General features: G+C 45.4%; 1 protein-coding gene across 23 annotated transcripts in view; it reads left to right on the forward strand.

Moving 5' to 3' along the window:
* ank3b (ankyrin 3b) overlaps positions 1-25,216 on the forward strand; it is a 692,976-nt gene that overhangs the window by 587,292 nt on the left and 80,468 nt on the right. For 12 of the 23 annotated variants that reach the window (XM_082965026.1, XM_082965032.1, XM_082965030.1 and 9 more), the window contains 5 exons: positions 3,458-3,581; positions 12,306-12,408; positions 13,995-14,104; positions 17,066-17,098; positions 18,351-18,575. In XM_082965026.1, the coding sequence (XP_082821152.1) occupies positions 3,458-3,581; positions 12,306-12,408; positions 13,995-14,104; positions 17,066-17,098; positions 18,351-18,575 (595 nt within the window). Of the gene's footprint in view, positions 1-504; positions 823-3,457; positions 3,582-12,305; positions 12,409-13,994; positions 14,105-17,065; positions 17,099-18,350; positions 18,576-25,216 lie in introns of those variants that run through there. The other 11 variants (XM_082965027.1, XM_082965031.1, XM_082965034.1 and 8 more) reach the window with 4 other exon arrangements.

Here is a 25,216-nt window from a genome sequence, read left to right on the forward strand (position 1 = left end):
GGAGAGAGGGGGGGTTGGCAGGAGAGAGGGAGAGAGAGGGTGGAGGGAGAGAGGGGGGGTGGCAGGAGAGAGAGAGGGGAGGGAGAGAGGGGGGTGGCAGGAGAGAGGGGGAGAGAGGGGGGAGGGAGAGAGGGGGTAGCAGGAGAGGGGGAGGGGGAGGAGAGGGAGAGGCGATGGGAGGAGGGGGAGGAGAGGGAGAGGCGATGGGAGGAGGGGGAGGAGAGGGAGAGGCTATGGGAGGAGGGGGAGGAGAGGGAGAGGCGATGGGAGGAGGGGGAGGAGAGGGAGAGGTGATGGGAGGAGGGGGAGGAGAGGGAGAGGCGATGGGAGGAGGGGGAGAGGCGATGGGAGGAGGGGGAGGAGAGGGAGAGGCGATGGGAGGAGGGGGAGAGGCGATGGGAGGAGGGGGAGGAGAGGGAGAGGCAATGGGAGGAGGGGGAGGAGAGGGAGGAGAGGGAGAGGTGGTGGGAGGAGGGGTGAGGTTGGGGGAACGGGGGAGGAGGGGAGAGGGGGAGGGTTGCTGTAGATCAGCAGGGGGGTCGATGAACTCTGCTTTATCGCTGGTGGAATGCTGTTCTCCCCTCGCTGGATGGTAGCTGGCTGGTCGATGTGCACTTGCTCTAGTTTCTACGTTTTAACCCCTCCGTTCCTCTGCCTCATCTCTCTCTAACGTCCATTAACACTCTGCATCGGGACTCTCCTGGACGGACAACTCTACAAACCTACTCATCATAGCTGCAACATTGGGTTCTAACTTTAGAATGGGTGTTGCTTTCACTGCTTAAACCATGGCTTCGTATTCAGTGACTAAACAAGCGTAGTGTGAGTAACTGAGTAGCCCAGTGGCGGATGGGTCCGGTCAGCTGGGTGTCCCGTGGCAGAGCAGAGCAGGGGACAGGACAGTGGATCAGGCCTCCAGGCTTCTATTGATCTGCTAAAACAGCCTGTCTGCTCTGGAGACACTCCTACTGGACCTGCTTTCAGGGGTTACAGCATGGCTGGTCCAGTTAGGACAGCAGAGAGAGAGAGAGGACTGGACTAGAGGACTGTAGGGGGAGGGGACTGTCTAACTAATCTGTTACACTAGGGAGAGAGAGGACTGGACTAGAGGACTGTCTAACTAACAGGAGAGAGAGGACTGGACTAGAGGACTGTCTAACTAACAGGAGAGAGGACTGGACTAGAGGACTGTAGGGAGAGAGGGGACTGGACTAGAGGACTGTCTAACTAACTGGAGAGAGAGGACTGGACTAGAGGACTGTCTAACTAACTGGAGAGAGGGGACTGGACTAGAGGACTGGACTAGAGGACTGGACTAGAGGACTGTCTAACTATCTGGAGAGAGAGGACTGGACTAGAGGACTGTCTAACTAACTGGAGAGAGAGGACTGGACTAGAGGACTGTCTAACTAACAGGAGAGAGGACTGGACTAGAGGACTGTCTAACTATCTGGAGAGAGGACTGGACTAGAGGACTGTAGGGAGAGAGGGGACTGGACTAGAGGACTGGACTAGAGGACTGTCTAACTAACTGGAGAGAGGACTGGACTAGAGGACTGTCTAACTAACTGGACTAGAGGACTGTCTAACTATCTGGAGAGAGAGGACTGGACTAGAGGACTGTCTAACTATCTGGAGAGAGGGGACTGGACTAGAGGACTGTCTAACTAACTGGAGAGAGAGGACTGGACTAGAGGACTGTCTAACTAACTGGAGAGAGGGGACTGGACGAGAGGTCTGGACTAGAGGACTGTCTAACTATCAGGAGAGAGGGGACTGGACTAGAGGACTGGACTAGAGGACTGTCTAACTAACTGGAGAGAGGGGACTGGACTAGAGGACTGTCTAACTAACTGGAGAGAGAGGACTGGACTAGAGGACTGGACTAGAGGACTGTCTAACTAACTGGAGAGAGAGGACTGGACTAGAGGACTGGACTAGAGGACTGTCTAACTAACTGGAGAGAGAGGACTGGACTAGAGGACTGGACTAGAGGACTGTCTAACTAACAGGAGAGAGGACTGGACTAGAGGACTGTCTAACTATCTGGAGAGAGGACTGGACTAGAGGACTGTAGGGAGAGAGGGGACTGGACTAGAGGACTGGACTAGAGGACTGTCTAACTAACTGGAGAGAGGACTGGACTAGAGGACTGTCTAACTAACTGGACTAGAGGACTGTCTAACTATATGGAGAGAGAGGACTGGACTAGAGGACTGTCTAACTATCTGGAGAGAGGGGACTGGACTAGAGGACTGTCTAACTAACTGGAGAGAGAGGACTGGACTAGAGGACTGTCTAACTAACTGGAGAGAGGGGACTGGACTAGAGGACTGTCTAACTATCTGGAGAGAGAGGACTGGACTAGAGGACTGTCTAACTAACTGGAGAGAGGACTGGACTAGAGGAATGTCTAACTATCTGGAGAGAGGGGACTGGACTAGAGGACTGTAGGGAGAGAGGGGACTGGACTAGAGGACTGGACTGTCTAACTAACTGGAGAGAGGAGTGGACTAGAGGACTGTCTAACTAACTGGACTAGAGGACTGTCTAACTAACTGGAGAGAGGACTGGACTAGAGGACTGTCTAACTATCTGGAGAGAGGGGACTGGACTAGAGGACTGTAGGGAGAGAGGGGACTGGACTAGAGGACTGTCTAACTAACTGGAGAGAGGGGACTGGACTAGAGGACTGTCTAACTATCTGGAGAGAGAGGACTGGACTAGAGGACTGTCTAACTATCTGGAGAGAGGGGACTGGACTAGAGGACTGTCTAACTAACAGGAGAGAGGACTGGACTAGAGGACTGTAGGGAGAGAGGGGACTGGACTAGAGGACTGTCTAACTAACTGGAGAGAGGGGACTGGACTAGAGGACTGTCTAACTATCTGGAGAGAGGGGACTGGACTAGAGGACTATCTAACTATCTGGAGAGAGGGGATTGGACTAGAGGACTGTCTAACTGGAGAGAGGGGACTGGACTAGAGGACTGTAGGGAGAGAGGGGACTGGACTAGAGGACTGGACTAGAGGACTGGACTAGAGGACTGTCTAACTAGCTGGAGAGAGGGGACTGGACTAGAGGACTGTCTAACTAACTGGAGAGAGGGGACTGGACTTGAGGACTGTCTAACTAACTGGAGAGAGAGGACTGGACTAGAGGACTGTCTAACTAACTGGAGAGAGAGGACTGGACTAGAGGACTGTCTAACTATCAGGAGAGAGAGGACTGGACTAGAGGACTGTCTAACTGGAGAGAGGGGACTGGACTAGAGGACTGTAGGGAGAGAGGGGACTGGACTAGAGGACTGTCTAACTAACTGGAGAGAGAGGACTGGACTAGAGGACTGTCTAACTATCTGGAGAGAGAGGACTGGACTAGAGGACTGTCTAACTAACTGGAGAGAGAGGACTGTGAGCTGTGGATTGTCTAACTATCTGGTTGCTGTTATGTCAGGTGAGGATGCGATGACAGGCGACACGGATAAGTACCTGGGACCCCAGGACCTGAGAGAGCTGGGAGATGACTCTCTGCCCCAGGAGGGTTACATGGGCTTTAGCATCGGAGCACGCAGCGCCAGGTACCATACCCACTACCTTCTACCCTCTACCCACTACCCTCTACCCTCTACCCTCTACCCACTACCCACTACCCTCTACCCTCTACCCACTACCCTCTACCCAGTACCCTCTACCCACTACCCTCTACCCAGTACCCTCTACCCACTACCCTCTACCCACTACCCTCTACCCACTGCCCACTACCCTCTATCCTCTACCCACTACCCTCTACCCTCTACCCACTACCCTCTAACCTCTACCCTCTACCCACTACCCTCTACCCACTACCCTCTACCCACTACCCTCTACCCTCTACCCACTACCCTCTACCCACTACCCTCTACCCTCTACACACTACCCTCTACCCACTACCCTCTACCCACTACCCTCTACCCAGTACCCTCTACCCACTACCCACTACCCTCTACCCTCTACCCACTACCCTCTACCCACTACCCTCTACCCACTACCCATCCAATTGATAATGTGATACCGGATAGTACAGTGTACCTTTCTTCCCAGACAACCCTAACCCTATCACAATCAAAACTGATGTCTTAGTATGAGCAGGGCAGAAATCACTTATCTAATAATGTTCATGTGAATTGTGTTCAGAAGGAAATACGATCTAGTCGTACTGTAATAGTGTGACAGTACTAACCTCAGCCACAACAACACTACTGTGTTGGCTGCAGAGCTCTGGTCAGTGTGTTTGTGGGATGAGTAGAATTACTTATGTTCTGCCTCTGGTTCAATAACAGGAAGGTTCAATAACCCCAGTTATCCCTTCCAGTTGAAAGGAAGGTTCAATAACTCCAGTTATCACTTCCAGTTGAAAGGAAGGTTCAATAACCCCAGTTATCCCTTCCAGTTGAAAGGAAGGTTCAATAACCCCAGTTATCCCTTCCAGTTGAAAGGAAGGTTCAATAACTCCAGTTATCACTTCCAGTTTAAAGGAAGGTTCAATAACTCCAGTTATCACTTCCAGTTGAAAGGAAGGTTCAATAACCCCAGTTATCCCTTCCAGTTGAAAGGAAGGTTCAATAACCCCAGTTATCCCTTCCAGTTGAAAGGAAGGTTCAGTAACCCCAGTTATCCCTTCCAGTTTAAAGGAAGGTTCAATAACTCCAGTTATCACTTCCAGTTGAAAGGAAGGTTCAGTAACCCCAGTTATCACTTCCAGTTGAAAGGAAGGTTCAGTAACCCCAGTTATCCCTTCCAGTTGAAAGGAAGGTTCAGTAACCCCAGTTATCACTTCCAGTTGAAAGGAAGGTTCAGTAACCCCAGTTATCCCTTCCAGTTGAAAGGAAGGTTCAGTAACCCCAGTTATCCCTTCCAGTTGAAAGGAAGGTTCAGTAACCCCAGTTATCCCTTCTAGTTGAAAGGAAGGTTCAGTAACCCCAGTTAACCCTTCCAGTTGAAAGGAAGGTTCAGTAACCCCAGTTTCAGAGAGTGTCAGTGTTTAACATCAGTGTTTAATGTCAGTGTTTAACACAACTCAGAGCATCAGACCCAGGCCCATTACAGCCACACTGCATTTCTGCTTTGTTCTCTCACATTTGTTGCTTTCAATATCTTCTGTTTTGTACTTTTCCCCCCCATTTCAAACTCGCACCCCGTTCCATAGCCCTAAGGTCTGCAGGTAAGATGGGATGACATGTTTCCAGATGTCAAACTTTACTTCCTAGATCCCCAGCCAACCACCACAACTACATCAACCACTGTGTTGTGATTTCTCATTGATTTGTTGTACTCCATCTTACTGAGCGGACAGTTTGCTCATGATGCTTTTAAAATTTTGACTTCCAGTGAGTTGTGATGTATCAGTATTGTCTCTGTTGGATCTAGTCTTTCTGGAGTCATGCTGCCTCTGCTTGGGTCAGTCTGTATCAGTATTGTCTCTGTTGGATGTAGTCTTTCTGGAGTCATGCTGCCTCTGCTTGGGTCAGTCTGTATCAGTATTGTTTCTGTTGGATGTAGTCTTTCTGGAGTCATGCTGCCTCTGCTTGGGTCAGTCTGTATCAGTATTGTTTCTGTTGGATGTAGCCTTTCTGGAGTCATGCTGCCTCTGCTTGGTTCAGTCTGTATCAGTTGAGATGAGGCATCCCTTTGGTTTGGACTGATTCTTTATCTAGCTTGAAGGGATCTGTGTTAATGTGACCATCTCTACCAAGGTAGAGGCCATGGCATATAGATGTACAGTGTCTTCAGACAGTATTCACACCCTTTGACTGTTTCCACATGTTGTTTTGTTACAGCCTGAATTTAAAATGGATTACATAAAGTTTTTGTGTCGTCGGCGAGTGGGTAAACCGCCTCTACCATTCGTTCACACAGAGATGCATACAAAGCTCTCCTTCGCCCTCCATTTGGCAAATCTGACCATAATTCTATCCTCCAGATTCCTGATTACAAGCAAAAACTAAAGCAGGAAGTACCAGTGACTCGCTCAATATGGAAGTGGTCAGATGACGTGGATGCTACGCTACAGGACTGTTTTGCTGCACAGACTGGAATATGTTCCAGGATTCATCCAATGGCATTGAGGAGTACACCACCTCAGTCACCGGCTTCATCAATAAGTGAATTGACGACGTCGTCCCCACAGTGACCGTACGTACATATCCCAACCAGAAGCCAGGGATTACAGGTAACAATCCACACCGAGCTAAAGGCTAGAGCTGCCGCTTTCAAGCAGCAGGACACTAATCCGGACGCTTATAAGAAATCACGCTATGCCCTCAGACGAATCATAAATCAGGCAAAGCGTCAATACAAGAATATGATTGAATCCTACTACATTGGCTCTGACGCTCGTCGGATGTGGCAGGGCTTGCAAACTATTACGGACTACAAAGGGAAACCCAGCCGCGAGCTGCCAAGTGACGCGAGCCTACCAGATGAGCTAACTGCCTTTTATGCTTGCTTCGCGGCAAGCAACACTGATGCATGCATGACAGCACCAGCTGTTCCGGACGACCGTGTGATCACACTCTCCGTAACCGATGTGAGCAAGACCTTTAAATAGGTCAACATTCCCAAGGCCGCTGGTACAGAAGGATTACCAGGACATGTACTCAAAGCATGCGTGGACCAACTGGCAAGTGTTTTCCCTGACCGAGTCTGTAATACCGACATGTTTCAAGAACACCACCATAGTCCCTGTGCCCAAGGAAGCGAAGGTAACCTGCATAAATGACTACCGCCCCGTAGCACTCACGTCTGTAGCCATGAAATGCTTTGAAAGGCCGGTCATGGCTCACATCAACACCATCATCCCGGAAACCCTGGACGCACTCCAATTCGCATACCGCCCCAACAGATCCACAGATGATGCAATCTCTATTGCACTCCACACTGCCCTTTCACACCTGGACAAAAGGAATACCTATGTGAGAATGCTGTTCATTGACTACAGCTCAGCGTTCAACACCATAGTGCCCACAAAGCTCATCACCACGCTAAGGACGCTAGGACTAAACACCTCCCTCTGCAACTGGATCCTGGACTTCCTGACGGGCCGCCCCCAGGTGGTAAGGGTAGGCAACAACGCATCTGCCACGCTGATCCTCAACACTGGGGCCCCTCAGGGGTACGTGCTTAGTCCCCTCCTGTACTCCCTGTTCCTCCACAACAGCTTGGCCAGGTACGACTCCAACATCATCATTAAGTTTGCTGACAACACAACAGTGGTAGACCTGATCACTGACAATGATGAGACAGCCTATAGAGAGGAGGTCAGAGACCTGGCAATGTGGTGCCAAGACAACAACCTCTCCCTCAATGTGAGCAGGACAAAGGAGCTGATCGTGGACTATAGGAAAAGGAGGGCTGAACAGGCCCCCATTAACATCAACGGGGCTGAAGTGGAGCGGGTCGAGAGTTTCAAGTTCCTTGGTGTCCACATCACCAACGAACTATCATGTTCCAAACACACCAAGACAGTTGTGAAGAGGGCACAACAACACCTTTTCCCCCTCAGGAGTCTGAAAAGATTTGGCATGGTTCCCCAGATCCTCAAAAAGTTATACAGCTGCACCATCGAGAGCATCCTGACCGGTTGCATCACCGCCTGGTATGGCAACTGCTCGGTATCCGACTGTAAGGCGCTACAGAGGGTAGTGTGTATGGCCTAGTACATCACTGGGGCCAAGCTTCCTGCCATCCAGGACCTATTTATACTAGGCGGTGTCAGAGGAAGGACCAAAAAATTGTCAGAGACTCCAGTTACCCAAGTCATAGACTATTCTCTCTGTTACCACACGTCAAGCGGTACTGGACTGCCAAGTCTAGGTCCAAAATGCTCCTTAACAGCTTCTACCCCAAGCCATAAGACTGCTGAACAACTAATCAAATGGCCACCCGGACTATTTACATAGACAACCAAACCCCCCCCCCCCCCCCCCCCCCCCCATTGACAGCTGCTACCCCTGCCTACATGTACAAATTACCTCGACTAACCTCTACCCCCTGCACATTGACTCGGTACCCCCAACAGGTCTGTTGTATTCGGCACATGATTTTTTCCACATTTTGTTACGTTACAGCATTTTTTCTAATATATATTTAATACATTTTCTTATTCATCAATCTACACATAATACCCCATAATGACAAAGTGAAAACAAGTTTAAAAAAATCTTTGCAAATATATAGAAAAAAATAATAATAATGTTTTTACATAAGTATTCAGACCCTTTGCTATCAGACTCGAAATTGAGCTCTGGTGCATCCTGTTTCCATTGATCATCCTTGAGATGTTTCTTCAACTTGATTGGAGTCCTCCTGATGTAAATTAAATTAATTGGACATGATTTGGAAAGGCACACACCTGTCTATATAAGGTCCCACAGTTGACAGTGCATGTCAGAACAAAAACCGAGCCATGAGGTCAAAAGAATTGTCCGTAGAGCTCCAAGACAGGATTGTGTTGATGCACAGATCTGGGGAAGGGTACCAAAAAAACCTTGGTCAGGGAGGTGACCAAGAACCTGATTGCCACTCTGACAGAGCTCCAGAGTTCCTCTGTGGAGATGGGAGAACCGTAGAGAAGGAGAACCATCTCTGCAGCACTCCACCAATCAGACCTTTATGGTGGAGTGGCCAGACGGAAGCCACATAACAGTTTGTCTAAAGGACTCTCAGACCATGAGAAACAAGATTCTGTGGTCTGATGAAACCAATATTGAACTCTTTGGCCTGAATGCCAAGCATCACGTCTGGAGGAAACATGACACCATCCCTACGGTGAAGCATGGTGTTGGCAGCATCCTGCTTTGGGGATGTTTTTCAGTGGCAGGAACTGAGAGACTAGTCAGTCTTGAGGGAAAGATGAACAGAGCAAAGTACAGAGAGATCCTTGATGAAAACCTGATCCAGAGCACTCAGGACCTCAGACTGGGGTGAGGGTTCCAAGGCAATGCAGGAGTGACTTCGGGACAAGTCTCTGAATGTCCTTGAGTGGCCAAGCCAGAGTCCAGACTTGAACCCGATCTAACATCTCTGGAGAAACCTGAAAATAGTTGTGAAGTGACATTCCCCATCCAACCTGACAGAGCTTGAGAGGATCTGCAGAGAAGAATGGGAGAAACTCCCCAAATACAGGTGTGCCAAGATTGCAGTATCATACCCACAAAGACTTGAGGCTGTAATCGCTGCCAAAGGTGCTTCAACAAAGTACTAAGTACAGGGTCTGAATACTTATGTAAATGTGATATTTCAGTTTGTATTTTTGATGAATGCGCTAACATTTCTAAAAGCCTGTTTTTGCTTTGTCATTATGGGGTATTGTGTGTAGATTGATGAGTAGAAAAAACAATGTAATCCATTTTAGAATAAGACTGTAACGTATTCAAATGTGGAGAAAGTCAAGTGGTCTGAATGCACTGAGTTTTATTTTTCATAAATTCTACATTTGTAAAGAATGTTTCTTACACTTTAACATTCAAGTATTTTGTATAGAGTGTTGACAAACAAAATTACACTTAAATCCACATTAATCCCACTTTGTTGCACAACAAAATGTGGAAAATGTCAAGGGGTGTGAATATTTTCTGACTTCACAGTAACTTGTTGCTTGCTAGCTACAGTTTTATAAGAACACGTGGTAGCTAACTAGTTGAGTGCCGTGGCTAGCTAAACAGCTACCTAGCTAGCTAGTTGACTGCCATGGCTAGCTAAACAGCTACCTAGCTAGCTAGTTGACTGCCGTGGCTAGCTAAACAGCTACCTAGCTAGCTAGTTGACTGCCGTGGCTAGCTAAACAGCTACCTAGTTGACTGCCGTGGCTAGCTAGACAGCTACCTAGCTAGCTAGTTGACTGCCGTGACAAGCTAAACAGCTACCTAGCTAGCTAGTTGACTGCCGTGGCTAGCTAAACAGCTACCTAGCTAGCTAGTTGACTGCCGTGGCTAGCTAAACAGCTACCTAGCTGACTGCCGTGGCTAGCTAAACAGCTACCTAGCTAGCTAGTTGACGGCCGTGGCTAGCTAAACAGCTACCTAGCTAGCTAGTTGACTGCCGTGGCTAGCTAAACAGCTACCTAGCTAGCTAGTTGACTACCGTGGAGAGCTAAACAGCTACCTAGCTAGCTAGTTCACTGTCGTGGCTAGCTAAACAGCTACCTAGCTAGCTAGTTGACTGCCGTGGCTAGCTAAACAGCTACCTAGCTAGCTGACTGCCGTGGCTAGCTAAACAGCTACCTAGCTGGCTAGTTGACTGCTGTGGCTAGCTAAACAGCTACCTAGCTAGCTAGTTGACTGCCGTGGCTAGCTAAACAGCTACCTAGCTAGCTAGTTGACTGCCGTGGCTAGACAAAAAGGACTCGTTTTGAAAGTTGGATTATTTTATCCTTTGAGGCTTTAAAAGTGTTTTACTGTTATTTTGAGCATTGAAAGCAACTGAGCATTGAAAGCAAATGTCCATGGCAGGTATTGTTGTCATCTTAGCTTGTTACATAACTTCTGAGTGATAGGAAGCAGGAGCACCACCACCAATCAGCCTGCACCACTGTGCACATGCCCATCATTACTATGACAACTAGTGTAATGTAGCCATGTCAGCTAATGACTGCTGTCTGAACACAGGCGTCTGATTTGGTCGCTTGTAACTTGCTGTTTGGACAGGGATGGCAGTAGAGATGGCAGTAGGGCTGGCAGTAGGGATGGACAGGGATGGCAGTAGGGATGGCAGTAGGGCTGGCAGTAGAGATGGCAGTAGGGCTGGTAGTAGAGATGGCAGTAGGGCTGGCAGTAGAGATGGCAGTAGGGATGGCAGTAGGGCTGGCAGTAGGGATGGCAGTAAGGCTGGCAGTACGGCTGGCAGTAGGGATGGCAGCAGGGATGGCAGTAGGGCTGGCAGTAGGGATGGCAGCAGGGATGGCAGCAGGGCTGGCAGTAGGGATGGCAGCAGGGATGGCAGCAGGGCTGGCAGTAGGGCTGGCAGTAGGGATGGCAGTAGAGATGGCAGTAGGGCTGGCAGTAGGGATGGCAGTAGGGCTGGCAGTAGGGCTGGCAATAGAGATGGCAGCAGGGATGGCAGCAGTAGGGCTGGCAGTAGGGCTGGCAGTAGAGATGGCAGCAGGGATGGCAGTAGGGATGGCAGCAGGGATGGCAGTAGGGCTGGCAGTAGAGATGGCAGTAGGGCTGGCAGTAGGGATGGCAGTAAGGCTGGCAGTAGGGATGGCAGTAGAGATGGCCAGTGGCTAGTACTGTTCAGACCGGCATTGTAGAACATTTATCTAACTAGACCACTGGCTAGTGACATTTTTGTCTTTTCAACTGTCCCATAACCCAGATTTTGTACCCGGGTTAGTACTAGCCATCTACTAGCCCAGCTGGCCAGTGCCCAAAATCCTTAAATTCCATGGTAGCGCTGTCCATGTAAAACAGTCCCTGTATCTAACGCTAGTTATCAGACATAGCTCATACATCATTAATGTGTTTTACCTGAGTTTGCTACTTCATTCAAACCCCCTTTCTTCATCTAGAATGCTATACACACCATAGACCTGCTGTATGTCGTTTTACACACCATCACATACCATACATCTATAATCCCCATACCTCTACCATACATCTACAATCCCATACCTCTACCATACATCTATAATCCCCATACCTCTACCATACATCGATAATCCCCATACCTCTACCATACATCTATAATCCCATACCTCTACCATACATCTATAATCCCCATACCTCTACCATACATCTATAATCCCCATACCTCTACCATACATCTATAATCCCATACCTCTACCATACATCTATAATTCCATACCGCTACCATACATCTATAATCCCCATACCTCTACCATACATCTGTAATCCCATACCTCTACCATACATCTATAATCCCATACCTCTACCATACATCTATAATCCCCATACCGCTACTATACATCTATAATCCCCATACCTCTACCATACATCTATAATCCCCATACCTCTACCATACATCTGTAATCCCATACCTCTACCATACATCTATAATCACATACCTCTACCATACATCTATAATCCCATACCTCTACCATACATCTATAATCCCCATCCCTCTGATGTTCAGTCAGTGGTTCATCCTGTGCTGTGGGTTATATGTATATTGTATAGAGGTTAGCTGCATGTTGTAATGAGTTGTCTTTCTGTTCACCACACCCTCTCATCACCCCCCTGCCTGCCTGCCCCGCCACCCCCCTGCCTGTTGTTGCTGTGGTAACTTGGTACTGCTGTAAACAACAGTCTGCGGTCCTTCAGTTCGGATAGGTCCAACACCCTGAACAGGACCTCTTACACCAGAGACAGCATGATGATCGAAGAGATACTGGCTCCTACCAAGGATATGGTACGACCTGTTTGTCTGTCTGTCTGTCTGTCTGTCTGTCTGTCTGTCTGTCTGTCTGTCTGTCTGTCTGTCTGTCTGTCTGTCTGTCTGTCTGTCTGTCTGTCTGTCTGTCTGTCTGTCTGTCTCTATCTTCTTCCTCTCCTCCCTCTCTCACCCTCCTCCCTACTCAAATACATGTTTCTTCTCTCCTGCTGCATCCGAGTGTCTGTAAAGACATGTCTTTCATAACTGATCCTCAGAATAATACTGTTGTATTCTTAGTTGACCTTCAGATGCAGCAAATGGGATTAGCATCTGCTGCTGGATACGTTCTACTAGTTCTATTAGAATAGTTCTAGGTTCTACTAGTTCTATTAGAATGGTTCTAGGTTCTACTAGTTCTATTAGAATAGTTCTAGGTTCTACTAGTTCTATTAGAATAGTCCTAGGTTCTACTAGTTCTATTAGAATAGTTCTAAGTTCTACTAGTTCTATCAGAATGGTTCTAGGTTCTACTAGTTATATTAGAATAATCCTAGGTTCTACTAGTTAAATTAGAATGGTTTTAAGTTCTACTAGTTATATTAGAATAGTTCTAGGTTCTACTAGTTCTATTAGAATAGTTCTAGGTTCTACTAGTTCTATTAGAATAGTTCTAGGTTCTACTAGTTTTATTAGAATAGTTTGAGGTTCTACTAGTTCTATTAGAATAGTTTGAGGTTCTACTAGTTCTATTAGAATAGTTCTTGGTTCTACTAGTTCTATTAGAATAGTTCTAGGTTCTACTAGTTCTATTAGAATAGTTCTAGGTCTTACTAGTTCTATTAGAATAGCTCTAGGTTGTACTAGTTCTATTAGAATTGTTCTAGGTTGTACTAGTTCTATCAGAATGGTTCTAAGTTCTACTAATTCTATTAGAATAGTTATAGGTTCTACTAGTTCTATTAGAATAGTTATAGGTTCTACTAGTTCTATTAGAATAGTTATAGGTTCTACTAGTTCTATTAGAATAGTTATAGGTTCTACTAGTTCTATTAGAATAGTTATAGGTTCGACTAGTTCTATTAGACAAATTATATTAAAACTCACAAAGCTTCTGATTTTCATCTAGTTTGACAAATTATATTAAAACTCACAAAGCTTCTGATTTTCATCTGGTTTGACAAATTATATGGAAACTCACAAAGCTTCTTATATATTTTCATCTCAGTGTTCTTGTGTTCCATAATGCTTTATTGCAATGCTTTTATCACTGCTAAACTATTTGATTATTATCAAGGCTGTCCACACACAGATCAGTACACTGTGTAGATTACATGTTTTCTCCTCTGAGGATCCCTCAGTACTCATCTCCTGTCTGTCTGACTGTCTTTCTGACTCTCTCTCTGTCTGTCTCACACTCAGTCTGTCTCACACTCTGTCTGTCTGTCTGTCTGTCTGTCTGTCTGTCTGTCTGTCTGTCTGTCTGTCTGTCTGTCTGTCTGTCTGTCTGTCTGTCTGTCTGTCTGTCTGTCTGTCTGTCTGTCTGTCTGTCTGTCTGTCTGACGTGTCTGTCTGTCTGTCTGTCTGACGGTCTGTCTGTCTGACGGTCTGTCTGTCTCCTTCAGAACCTGGCGGTGGCCAGCAGAGACTGTGACTCTGACTCTCTGAGACACTACAGCTGGACTGCTGACACCTTGGACAACATCAACATGGTCTCCAGCCCCATACACTCTGGGTAAGATACAGACTGACTCTATATATACAGTAGAACAGTCCTATAGACTCTGGGTCAGATACAGACTCTACAGTATAACAGTCCTATAGACTATGGGTCAGATACAGACTCTACAGTAGAACAGTTCTATAGACTCTGGGTCAGATACAGACTCTACAGTAGAACAGTCCTGTAGACTCTGGGTCAGATACAGACTCTACAGTAGAACAGTACTATAGACTCTGGGTCAGATACAGACTACAGTATAAAAGTCCTATAGACTCTGGGTCAGATACAGACTCTACAGTTGAACAGTCCTATAGACTCTGGGTCAGATACAGACTCTACAGTAGAACAGTCCTGGAGACTCTGGGTCAGATACAGACTCTACAGTAGAACAGTCCTGTAGACTCTGGGTCAGATACAGACTCTACAGTAGAACAGTCCTGTAGACCCTGGGTCAGATACAGACTCTACAGTAGAACAGTCCTATAGACTCTGGGTCAGATACAGACTCTACAGTATAACAGTCCTATAGACTCTGCAGTATAGAACTGCTTCATCAATTTATTTTATTAATCTCTATGTTGGTGAATGGAAGGTCGTGATACCTTGGTATCTCTCTCTCTCTCTCTCTCTCTCTCTCTGTCTCTCTCTTCTCTCTCTCTCTCTTCTCTCTCTCTCTTCTCTCTCTCTCTTTTCTCTCTCTTCTCTCTCTCTCTCTTCTCTCTCCTCTCTCTTCTCTCTCTCTCTTCCCTCTCTCTCTCTCTTCTCTCTCTCTCTTCTCTCTCTCTCTTTTCTCTCTCTTCTCTCTCTCTTCTCTCTCCTCTCTCTTCTCTCTCTCTCTTCCCTCTCTCTCTCTCTTTTCTCTTTCTCTCTCTCTCTCTTCTCTTCTCTTCTCTTCTCTTCTCTCTCTCGTCTCTTCTCTCTCTCTTCTCTATCTCTCTCTCTCTCTTTTCTCTCTGTCTCTCTCTCTCTCTCTCTCTCTTTCTCTCTCTTCTCTCTCTCTTCTCTCTCTCTTTTCTCTCTGTCTCTCTCTCCTCTCTCTCTTCTCTCTCTCTCTTCTCTCTCTCTCTTCTCTCTCCCACTCTTCTCTCTCTCTGTCTCTCTCTCTCTCTTCTCTCTCTCTCTGTCTCTCTCTCCTCTCTCTCTCTTCTCTCTCTCTGTCTCTCTCTTCTCTCTCTCTCTCTTTTCTCTCTGACTCTCTCTCTCTTTTCTCTCTCTCTCTCTCTCTCTCTCTCTCTCTGTGAATAGGATCTAACTATCCTTTATTTCCTCCTTCTTTCCTGAAATTTTCTGTTTCTTCATCCTCCCTATATCATAATAGTATTATTAGTTTATTTATAGTACTATTTCATTTATAGTCCTAGATTATTTCTACTACTAGTTTATATCGTACTCGTTTATTTCTAGTACTATAGTACTACTTAATTTATTGTACTAGTTTATTTACAGTACTACTTCATTATAGTGCTTGTTGATGTACAGTACTAGTTGATGTATAGTACTAGTTGATGTATAGTACTACTTAATGTATAGTACTACTTTAATGGGATGCAGTGCCTTAGACTGCTGCGCCACTCGGGAGCCCGGAGTACTAGTACTACTTCATTTATAGTACTAGTTTATGTGTAGTACTAGTTTATTCATTGTGCTAGTTTATGTATGGTACTAGTTATTTATAGTAGTACTTCATTTCTAGTAATAGTTTATATCAAATTACTGCTTCATTTATAGTACTAGTTTATTTATAGTACTAGTATTATTTATAGTACTACTTCATTTATAGTACTAGTTTTTTTGTAGCACTACTTTATTTATAGTACTAGTTTATGTGTAGCACAAGTTTATTTATAGTAGAAGTGTATGTATCGTACCAGTTTATGTATAGTACTACTTCATTTATAGTCCTACTTCATTTATAGTTCTACTTCATTTATAGTACTAATTTGTTTGTTGTATTAGTTAATGTAAAGTACTAATTTATTTATAGTACTACTTCATTTATTGTAATGCTTGATAGTACTAGTTTATGTATAGTAGTAGTTTATGTATAGTACTATTTCATTTATAGTACTAGTTAATGTATAGTACTAGTTCATGTATTATACTAATTTATTTATAGTACTACCTCATTGATAGTACTAGTTTATTAGTAGCACTAGTTTATAGTACTTGTTTATAGTACTAGTTTATTTGAAGAACTACTTAATTTATGGTACTACTTTATTGAAATTGACTTCTTCAATTATAGTACTTGTTTATTTATAATACTTGTTTATTTATAGTACTTATTTTATTGTACTACTTAATTTAAGGTACTAGTTTATTTATAGAACTAGTTTATGTATAACACTAGTTTGTTTATGGTAAAAGTTTATGTATAGTCGTACTTCATTTATAGTACTACTTCATGTATAGTACTAATTCATTTATAGTACTAGTTTATTGATAGTACTATGTTGTTTATAGTACTATGTTGTTTATAGTACTAGTTTATTCATGGTATTAGTGTATTTATAGTATTAGTTTATTTATAGTATTAGTTTGTTTTTAGTATTAGTTTGTTTATATTCCTAGTTCATGTATAGTACTAGCTCATATATAGTACTACTTTATTTATAGTACTACTTTATTTAGAGTACTACGTTCATTTGTAGTATTTGTTTATAGTACTACTTAATTTTTTGTGCTAGATTATTCATAGTACTAGTTTATAGTACTAGTTTATTTATAGTACTAATTTATAGTACTAGTTTATTTATAGTACTAGTTTATAGTACTAGTTTATTTATAGTACTAGTTTATAGTACTAGTTTATTTATAGTACTACTTTATTTATAGTACTAGTTTATTTGTAGTACTAGTTTTTTTCTGTCTTTATTTAACCCCCTAGTATGACTCATAATGATGACTGTGGTTTTTCCTGCTCCTTTTTCCTCCTCCCTCCTCTTCCTCCCTCCTCTTCCTCTCCTCCTGCAGCTTTTCCTCTCCTCTACCTCAGTATGACTCCAGGTGATGATTGGTTACTCTCTGTTGTTACCACGGTTACTCTATGTTGCTATCACGGTTTCTGTTACCACAGTTTCCGTTACCATGGTTACTGTTGCCACGGTTTCTCTCTGTGCTTGTTTGATCTGTAATCTACCTCAACACTTAGAAAAGAGACACATGGGAAGATAGGAATGACATTATTACAAGTAGCCCACAATAGATGACATGCTCCCATTCTTGTGTCTAGATTTGTACGTGTTATTCTTAAACTGACACCAGTCCCATTAATTTCATATTGATATAGTTTGTGTTGGCTGAGTTTCCGCAGGCATCCTCAACACTATCAGCCATAACCTAACAACCATGTTGTTGTAGTAAATGGACTAACTAGCAGAGTGAATGAAAATGTATTATCAGCCATAACCTAACCTCCCTCCCTTCCTTCCTTCCTTCCTTCCTTCCTTCCTTCCTTCCTTCCTTCCTTCCTTCCTTCCTTCCTTCCTTCCTTCCTTCCTTCCTTCCTTCCTTCCTTCCTTCCTTCCTTCCTTCCTTTCCTCCCTCCCTCCCTCCCTCCCTCCCTCCCTCCCTCCTTTCCTTCCTTCCTTCCTTCCTTCCTTCCTTCCTTCCTTCCTTCCTCCCTCCCTCCCTCCCTCCCTCCCTCCCTCCCTCCCTCCCTCCATCCCTTCCTTCCTTTCCTCCATCCATCCCTTCCTTCCTTTCCTCCCTCCTTCCTTCCTTCCTTCCTTCCTTCCTTCCTTCCTTCCTTCCTTCCTTCCTTCCTTCCTTCCTTCCTTCCTTCCTTCCTTCCTTCCTTCCTTCCCTCCCTCCCTCCCTCCCTCCCTCCCTCCCTCCCTCCTTTCCTTCCTTCCTTCCTCCCTCCCTCCCGCCTTCCTTCCTTCCTCCCACCCTCCCTCCCTCCTTCCTTCCTTCCTCCTTCCTTCCTTCCTTCCTTCCTTCCTTCCTTCCTTCCTTCCTTTCTTTCTTTCTTTCTTTCTTTCTTTCTTTCTCTCTCTCTCTCTCTCTCTCTCTCTCTCTCTCTCTCTCTCCCTCCCTCCCTCCCTCCCTCCCTCCCTTCCTTCCTTCCTTCCTTCCTTCCTTTCTTTCCTCTCTCCCTCCCTCCTTCCCCCCTCCCTCCCTCCCTCCTCCCCCCTCCCCCCTCCTTCCCCCCCTCCCTCTATCCCTCCCCCCTCCCTCTCTCCCCCCTCCCTCCCCCCTCCCTCCTTCCCCCCTCTCTCCCCCCTCCCTCCATCTCTCCCTCCCCCCCTCCCTGTAGGTTCCTGGTCAGTTTCATGGTGGATGCACGCGGCGGCTCCATGCGGGGGAGTCGTCATAACGGAATGCGCATCATCATCCCGCCCAGGAAGTGCACGGCTCCGACACGCATCACCTGCCGCCTGGCGAAGAGGCACAAGCTGGCCACGCCCCCACCGATGGTGGATGGAGAGGGATTGGCCAGCAGGCTGGTGGAGGTGGGGCCTGCTGGAGCTCAGTTCCTTGGGTAGGCCTTCACATTGTTTATTTACCTGTTTGTTCGTTTTGATGCTTCTTTCCTCATCTCCATGGAAGCTATCTGTTCTTGTAGTGTTTGGTGTTGATTTGTTATAGTTTGGTGTTTCAGTGTTTAGATAGAGGAGCTTGCCCACCTTTGTTCCCATGCCAACACACACCCCAGTAGACCCCAGCACTAATAAAGTATTGTAGGTCAGTCTGCTGCTTCTTCACATAGCATCCTGCAGATACCACTACTCTACATAGTTGAACACTTCTACCATGTGTTGGATAGTCATAGAAAGAGACTGCTTATAGTCTCCATAGTTCAATACTTCATAGAAAGACTGCTTATAGTCTAGAGGTAGCATCACAGAACTAGCCTCCACACAGTGATGCTAATGGTGTTTTAGAGGTAGCATCACAGGACTAGCCTCCACACAGTGATGCTAATGATGTCTTAGAGGTAGCGTCACAGAACTAGCCTCCACACAGTGATGCTAATGATGTCTTAGAGGTAGCATCACAGAACTAGCCTCCACACAGTGCTGCTAATGATGTCTTAGAGGTAGCTTCACAGAACTAGCCTCCACACAGTGATGCTAATGATGTCTTAGAGGTAGCATCACAGGACTAGCCTCCACACAGTGATGCTAACGATGTCTTAGAGGTAGCATCACAGAACTAGCCTCCACACAGTGATGCTAATGATGTCTTAGAGGTAGCGTCACAGGACTAGCCTCCACAGTGATGCTAATGATGTCTTAGAGGTAGCATCACAGGACTAGCCTCCACACAGTGATGTGTCATGACGTTGGCCTGTGGGTAAGGTTTATGACCCCCCCATAAATACCTTTCTCCCTTCCCCTCTCTTTCTGACCCTACTGAAGGACTGCTGTCCTGAAGGACTGCTGTCCTGTTAAATATAGAGTCTGGGAACATCAAACAAATGGGGAAAGGAACCATATTTTGGTAATAAAACCAGTTGGAAATATGCTTTGGAACGTAATGAGTATGGATGTCAGTTCGGTTGTCATCTGAGACATTATGACTGATGACAGGACGACATAAACTGTACCTGGGAAAGTATACACCCTCTAGTTATCAGAGTCACATGGAATTGTTATGCAATTGAAATGTTTGATATTGAAATTGTTTGTTAGGAGATTAAATGTAATTTTAGCTTCCAAATGAGAGAATTGGGTTTTCATAAGGAAAGTGCCCTGCTTGATCAGTGGCCCACCCCTGTGAAGAGACAGGGGTTATAAACGATGAAACACATCCTTCCCCCTCTCCACTATATAAGCCTTTGACGAAAAGATAACCACATGTTCCAGTACGTGAGGTCTGCAGCCTCTACGTTAGAAGGACACACGTCAAGTACAGAACTAAGCTAACCTCGGCGTGAGCTTTGGTGGCGAATGGTATGAACTTTGAGCTTATTCACTACAGAAGTGATACTTCCTAGCCGTTGAGTTAGCAGCGGCCGCTGTAGACGTGGGCTAGGAAAGGACGGACGACGGATCCAGTCTAACAAACAGACGAAGATACCACCACGTATCCAATGTACCACCAGAGACATTCTTCCAAGGACAGGAAGATCTGTTGGCCAACCCGGCCAGCATCTACGACCAACCTACCGAAGCGCAGCTCAGCTCAGAGTAAATATTTATTGCATTTTCCTTTTCCAAATGGGCGGTAATTTAGAATGCATAAGATAATGTATTTACGATAGCATAGCTGCTGTTTCTTTGTTCCTAAGTCTTCCAGCTCTTTCATTCAAGCCCAACCCCCTTTCCTTTGTGTAACCAGCCATCATACAGGTTCTGTCCACCAGGGATGTTTTCTGTATGACATCATTTGTTTTCTGTGTATTTGTAAATCTGTGTGATTCGTTTAGGTATTTAGTAAATAAATAATTAAACCCAATTTTGTATTGCTGATTCAACTTGTTAGCCCAGAGTATACTCTGCTTCCTAAGAATTTAACATTGTTCAATGATCCGAAAAGGGTCTGAACAGACATATTTGGCGCACCCTGTGGACTCTAAAACTAGGCCGCACGTTTGGGTAATTTCGACATATTGGAGCCCCCGTGCGAGGAATCTAAAATAGGATGACGCTTTCATTTTGATTCAGCCTATATAAAATTGAAAAGCAGATTACATAATATACCAAGTTTATTATATACATTATGGGAATTGTAGACCGGAATTAGTGGTGCGTGTGTGCTCTGGAGAATCGCCTCCGTGTTGTGCTCTGACGTAGTCAGTGGATAGCATAAGCTATACAGTTCTGTATGAGGGCTGATAAAGCTATCTGAGAAATAGCGCGTTTGGCCAAACGCTGGGCTATTTCTGCCTCGCGCGTTTCAGACGCGTGTTGGCTAGGTCATTATTAATTTCTCGAGCGAGGACAAAGAGCCAGCCGATTGAAATTTAGGAGAGATTAGCTTGACCAGCGATAAGTATCTCTCTGTCTCTCTCGCGTTTCGATGCGAGTAGACCACGGTGCATTTCGTTGTTTGCCGCGAGTTCCGGTTAAAACATCGTCAAATATCGCCGAAAAGGGTTTGAACATAATACGTTATAAGTAAAACCTTTCCCTTGCCAAGGGAATCCTATGTTGTGCATTTTTCATGCATAAAGTAGCATTAGCTTGCTCGAGATGCTAAGCTAACAAAAGGGAAAACAGCCATTTTGTTTTGTGCCACATTGTAAATCCTCCGCCTTGCTGAACGGAAGTCCCGCCCTGGGTACTTCCGCTTGATTTCAGCGTGTGCCAGCAGGGACCTCTGAAGAGTCACCAGTACTTTCCTTCAAGAAGAATTAGTCAGGTGACACTCAAGTCGTTACTCATGATATCCAGACGGATATCGATGTCTTATTCAATTGAACTAATAAGTGAAATTGCCAGATTTACATTCTCAAGTGGATCTTTTAAATAATATCCAAATTGATGAGTTTTCTAAATGAGACATTGTAATCTTTTTTCCACATTAACCTAGATGAATAAACCACTCAGATTAATGAAAGTTTAAATCCCAAATAGCCTATACAGGTTTGATTTATCATTAAAATTGATCAATCAGTAAAATTTGTTTTTTGCGTAACCCATTCAGTAATCCAGTACTGACAGAAGTCCCGCCCCCGTGGGAATCCCATGTGGCTTCGGCCCAAGGAAGAAGTGTACCATAGTGAGGAGTGTTCCCAACATTTGAACTACTGTTTACACTTATGATATCCAATCAATGGAGATTGTATGGATTATCATCTCATTCAATTTAATAAGTTAAATTGTTGAACATACCTTAATGTTCTTGCAATCAAATGAGACACTTTTAAACTTCCCATATTAACCTGGATGAAGCAACCTCTCAGGTTAATTCAAGTTTAATACCCAGATAGCCTACCCAGGTAGGATTAATCATTGGCATTGATTAATTAATTCAATTTGCTTTTGCAAATTCATTCACGTCCAACTTCCACATTACTGGTACAGTACTGATGGTTCGTCAACATCTATAAATAGATTAAACTTGTTTTTGCAGCTTCCAATGAATTCCAAACCCAAACATTGAAAAAATTAGGAACATTTTCCTCTAAATTTTTCTAATAATGTGCAAGCTATCAAATGGAGGTGGTCACCACTCCTCCGCTAATTAGTGAACCTCCACCCATAAAAGGATTGATCTCTGACCTCAGCAGCGATACCAACCCTAATTATGCCATTAGCGAAAAAACGCCGAAATTGCGAACGCTCTCCAAAATCAACCATCAAACACAGGCTTTGTGACGGTTCTCTCCACTTTAGCACTTATGTATCGCCATCACAGGTTGGCATCGGTCCAATACCACAGTGCACAGCTGAAGCACGTGCAAGACATGGCTAACATGAGGGCACAGGTGGAGAGAACTGAGCAACTATTGACAAAAGCAGGAAATGAAAACATTCTGCTAGTCGAGGAACTGCGTTTGAAATCGGAACAATTAAAAGTAATTGCAAATACTTATGACGATGAACGAGCACAAACTCTCCAACAAAATCATCGTCTGCAGGAACAACTCGATTTAGCCCAAACTAAATGCGATGTAGTCCACGCCAAACTAGATAAATCTGTCGAGTTATCTATAAGTTATCTATAAACAGGAGCGCGCAATTTGATAACATGCAGGCAGTTTTGTTGAACGTTACTCAAGGTAACAATGTTCTACTCCAAATTCTGCAGACCAAAGACGATCAGTTGATGAACACAATGACAAAGTTGGATGACAAATCAGCAGAACTTATTGAAGTCGCTGACCAAATGAATGATGAGAGAACTCAGGTGATGAGGATGGAAATATTGATTTCTAAGCAAGCAGAGGAAATCTCATCACTGAATCTCTCGCTCCGTACTCGAGACCTCTATCTGCAAACCATGACAGATAAGTTTGAGACCGAAAGGAGCAGGTGTGACACTCACGTGTCCAAAATTGGTACTCTAAGCGCTCAAGTGGACTCTGCAAGGCAGCAGAAGACCACCCTTAGGTACCATCTGGAGGAAGTCCAGAAAGGTCACGCTCTACAGCATGACTACCCATCCAAGCAACCGGAGTCCGGTACTCAAAGGAGTGAAGACGATAGGTTTAAGACATTGCCTCCATCATGTGTCCCTCAGTCTTCTCCTCTTGGCCATTCGGCACTGAGTAATATGGAGCCTCTTGGCCAACAAAGCCAAAGCTTGGCTTCTCCTCTTGGCCTGTCGGCCCCAATTTCTCCACAGGATGAAGCCAACCCTCTCCGCCCGCTTGGCGCGGAATACCTTGACAAACTCGTCAAGAATTTCCCCACCTTTGACCCCGTTCCAGGTCAGCCAAATGATACTGAGACGTTCCTAGCTGACATAGAGGACGCGTTGGGTGGCTACCCGAATGCTACGGGTTCTGACAGGGTTTACCTGTTGAAGCGAACGTCGAATAGACACGTGACGAGGTTCATTCGCCTACAACAGCAACACGTGCTAAATGACTACGCTAAACTTGCCACAGCTTTGAAATTAGAATTCAGTGGTTCTGCGACTCGCAAACACGATAGCTCACTGGCTAACATGGTCAAACAAGCTCGGAACGAACACCCACAAGCTTTCTATCATAGGCTTCGTTCAGCTTACTTTGGCCTACTCACGGAACCAGGAATGGAAGAGCTGTTACCGTTCAAACAAATGTTTCTGTCGAACATGTATCCCACCTTCATTACCTACTTGGGCCCTGCAGCCCACGTTGGCTTGCCTATCTTACAACTCAGAGAGCTTGCAAGCACAGCTTTTGAGGCATCAAAAGCTCGCAACGCTAAGAGCCCTGACCACTCGGTTTTGAAGTTTGACCAGGAGCACTCACTCCAGTTAGAGGGTGCATTATCAGGTATTGGAGCGTCGAGAGATGACGCACAACAACAGCTTCTACCACGAAACCATGATTCCAATAACCGCCGCCGTCGAAATAACTGTCAAGTACGTCGCCTTCAAAACGACTACCGCTACAATCGACCTGTTCGCTACGTTCCTGCACCTAACCCACACAAAGTGTCAGAGCACAAGGGTAACAAAGGGTTGAAGGACGATCAAAACGTAGACCAATGTTCTCCAGAAGTCCCACTACGGGAAGAACTAAAGCGAGAACAATTTGAGAAAAGGGTAAAAGATAAGTCACAAGGACTAGACGGGGAATTACCGGACACCAGGTCCGCAGAAATTAACACCCATAGCAAAGACATTAAAGTTCAAATTTCTCCCGCTCTCATTCAAGACCCTATCCAGGGCCCGCTTGATCAAGAAACAAGCCCCCGGGCTTTGTCTGTAGACTCTGATACAAAAGTTGCGAAGAAAAAGGTCAAACGCTTCATTAAAGCCAAGCCCACTCAAAATCGGAATAGTCAATCTGCTTCCACCTTGAACAGAAAGGGCACATCACGTCGTTGCGAACGACCACTCCACTTTGTGGGGAATATGTTCACTAACCACGAATCTAAACGGCCATACCTGAAAACAGTCCTGGAGGACTGCTTAACTTGTCATGCGCTAGTTGATTCGGGTGCGACAATATCACTTATCTCTCAAACATTGTTTGATGATCTCAAAAGGGCTTTGAAGCCAACTAAACGTTGGTTAAAAGTGGAACGATGCGAAACTACACTTCGAGGGGTCACTCAGACTACCTCGCCTCTCACGTTGAGAGTCATGCTGAAACTACACTTCAAGGACGTATCGCTCGTTCACCCTGTGTATGTTACCAGCCTCGAAACTGTACCCCTGCTACTTGGAGCAGACTTGATGGATCGATTACTCCCATTGATGGATTGGAAAACCAACCAGGTATGGTCACAGGCCACAGTGCCTTCTCCACTGACCAAACTGTCTTCCCCTAACGCTAGCTGCAACGCAGTCCTTCACGAGGGGTATCTGTCGAAAGCACCCCTTGGGAAAAAGACGTTTAGAAACCTCTTGGTGCAGAATCCGATCCAAGGAGATATTACGATATCTCGACACATTCCATCAGCCAATCTGATTGACCATTCTTTTCATGATTTCGAGCCAGCTGTCTCGGTGAATGAGCAACTTCCCTCCTCCTTGCAGTCGTGCAATACGGTAGTTGAGATGAACTTTTCTTGCCCT

Source organism: Salmo salar, chromosome 18 (genome assembly GCF_965601325.2).
Source record: "Salmo salar chromosome 18, fSalSal1, whole genome shotgun sequence".
Lineage (NCBI taxonomy): Eukaryota > Metazoa > Chordata > Actinopteri > Salmoniformes > Salmonidae > Salmo > Salmo salar.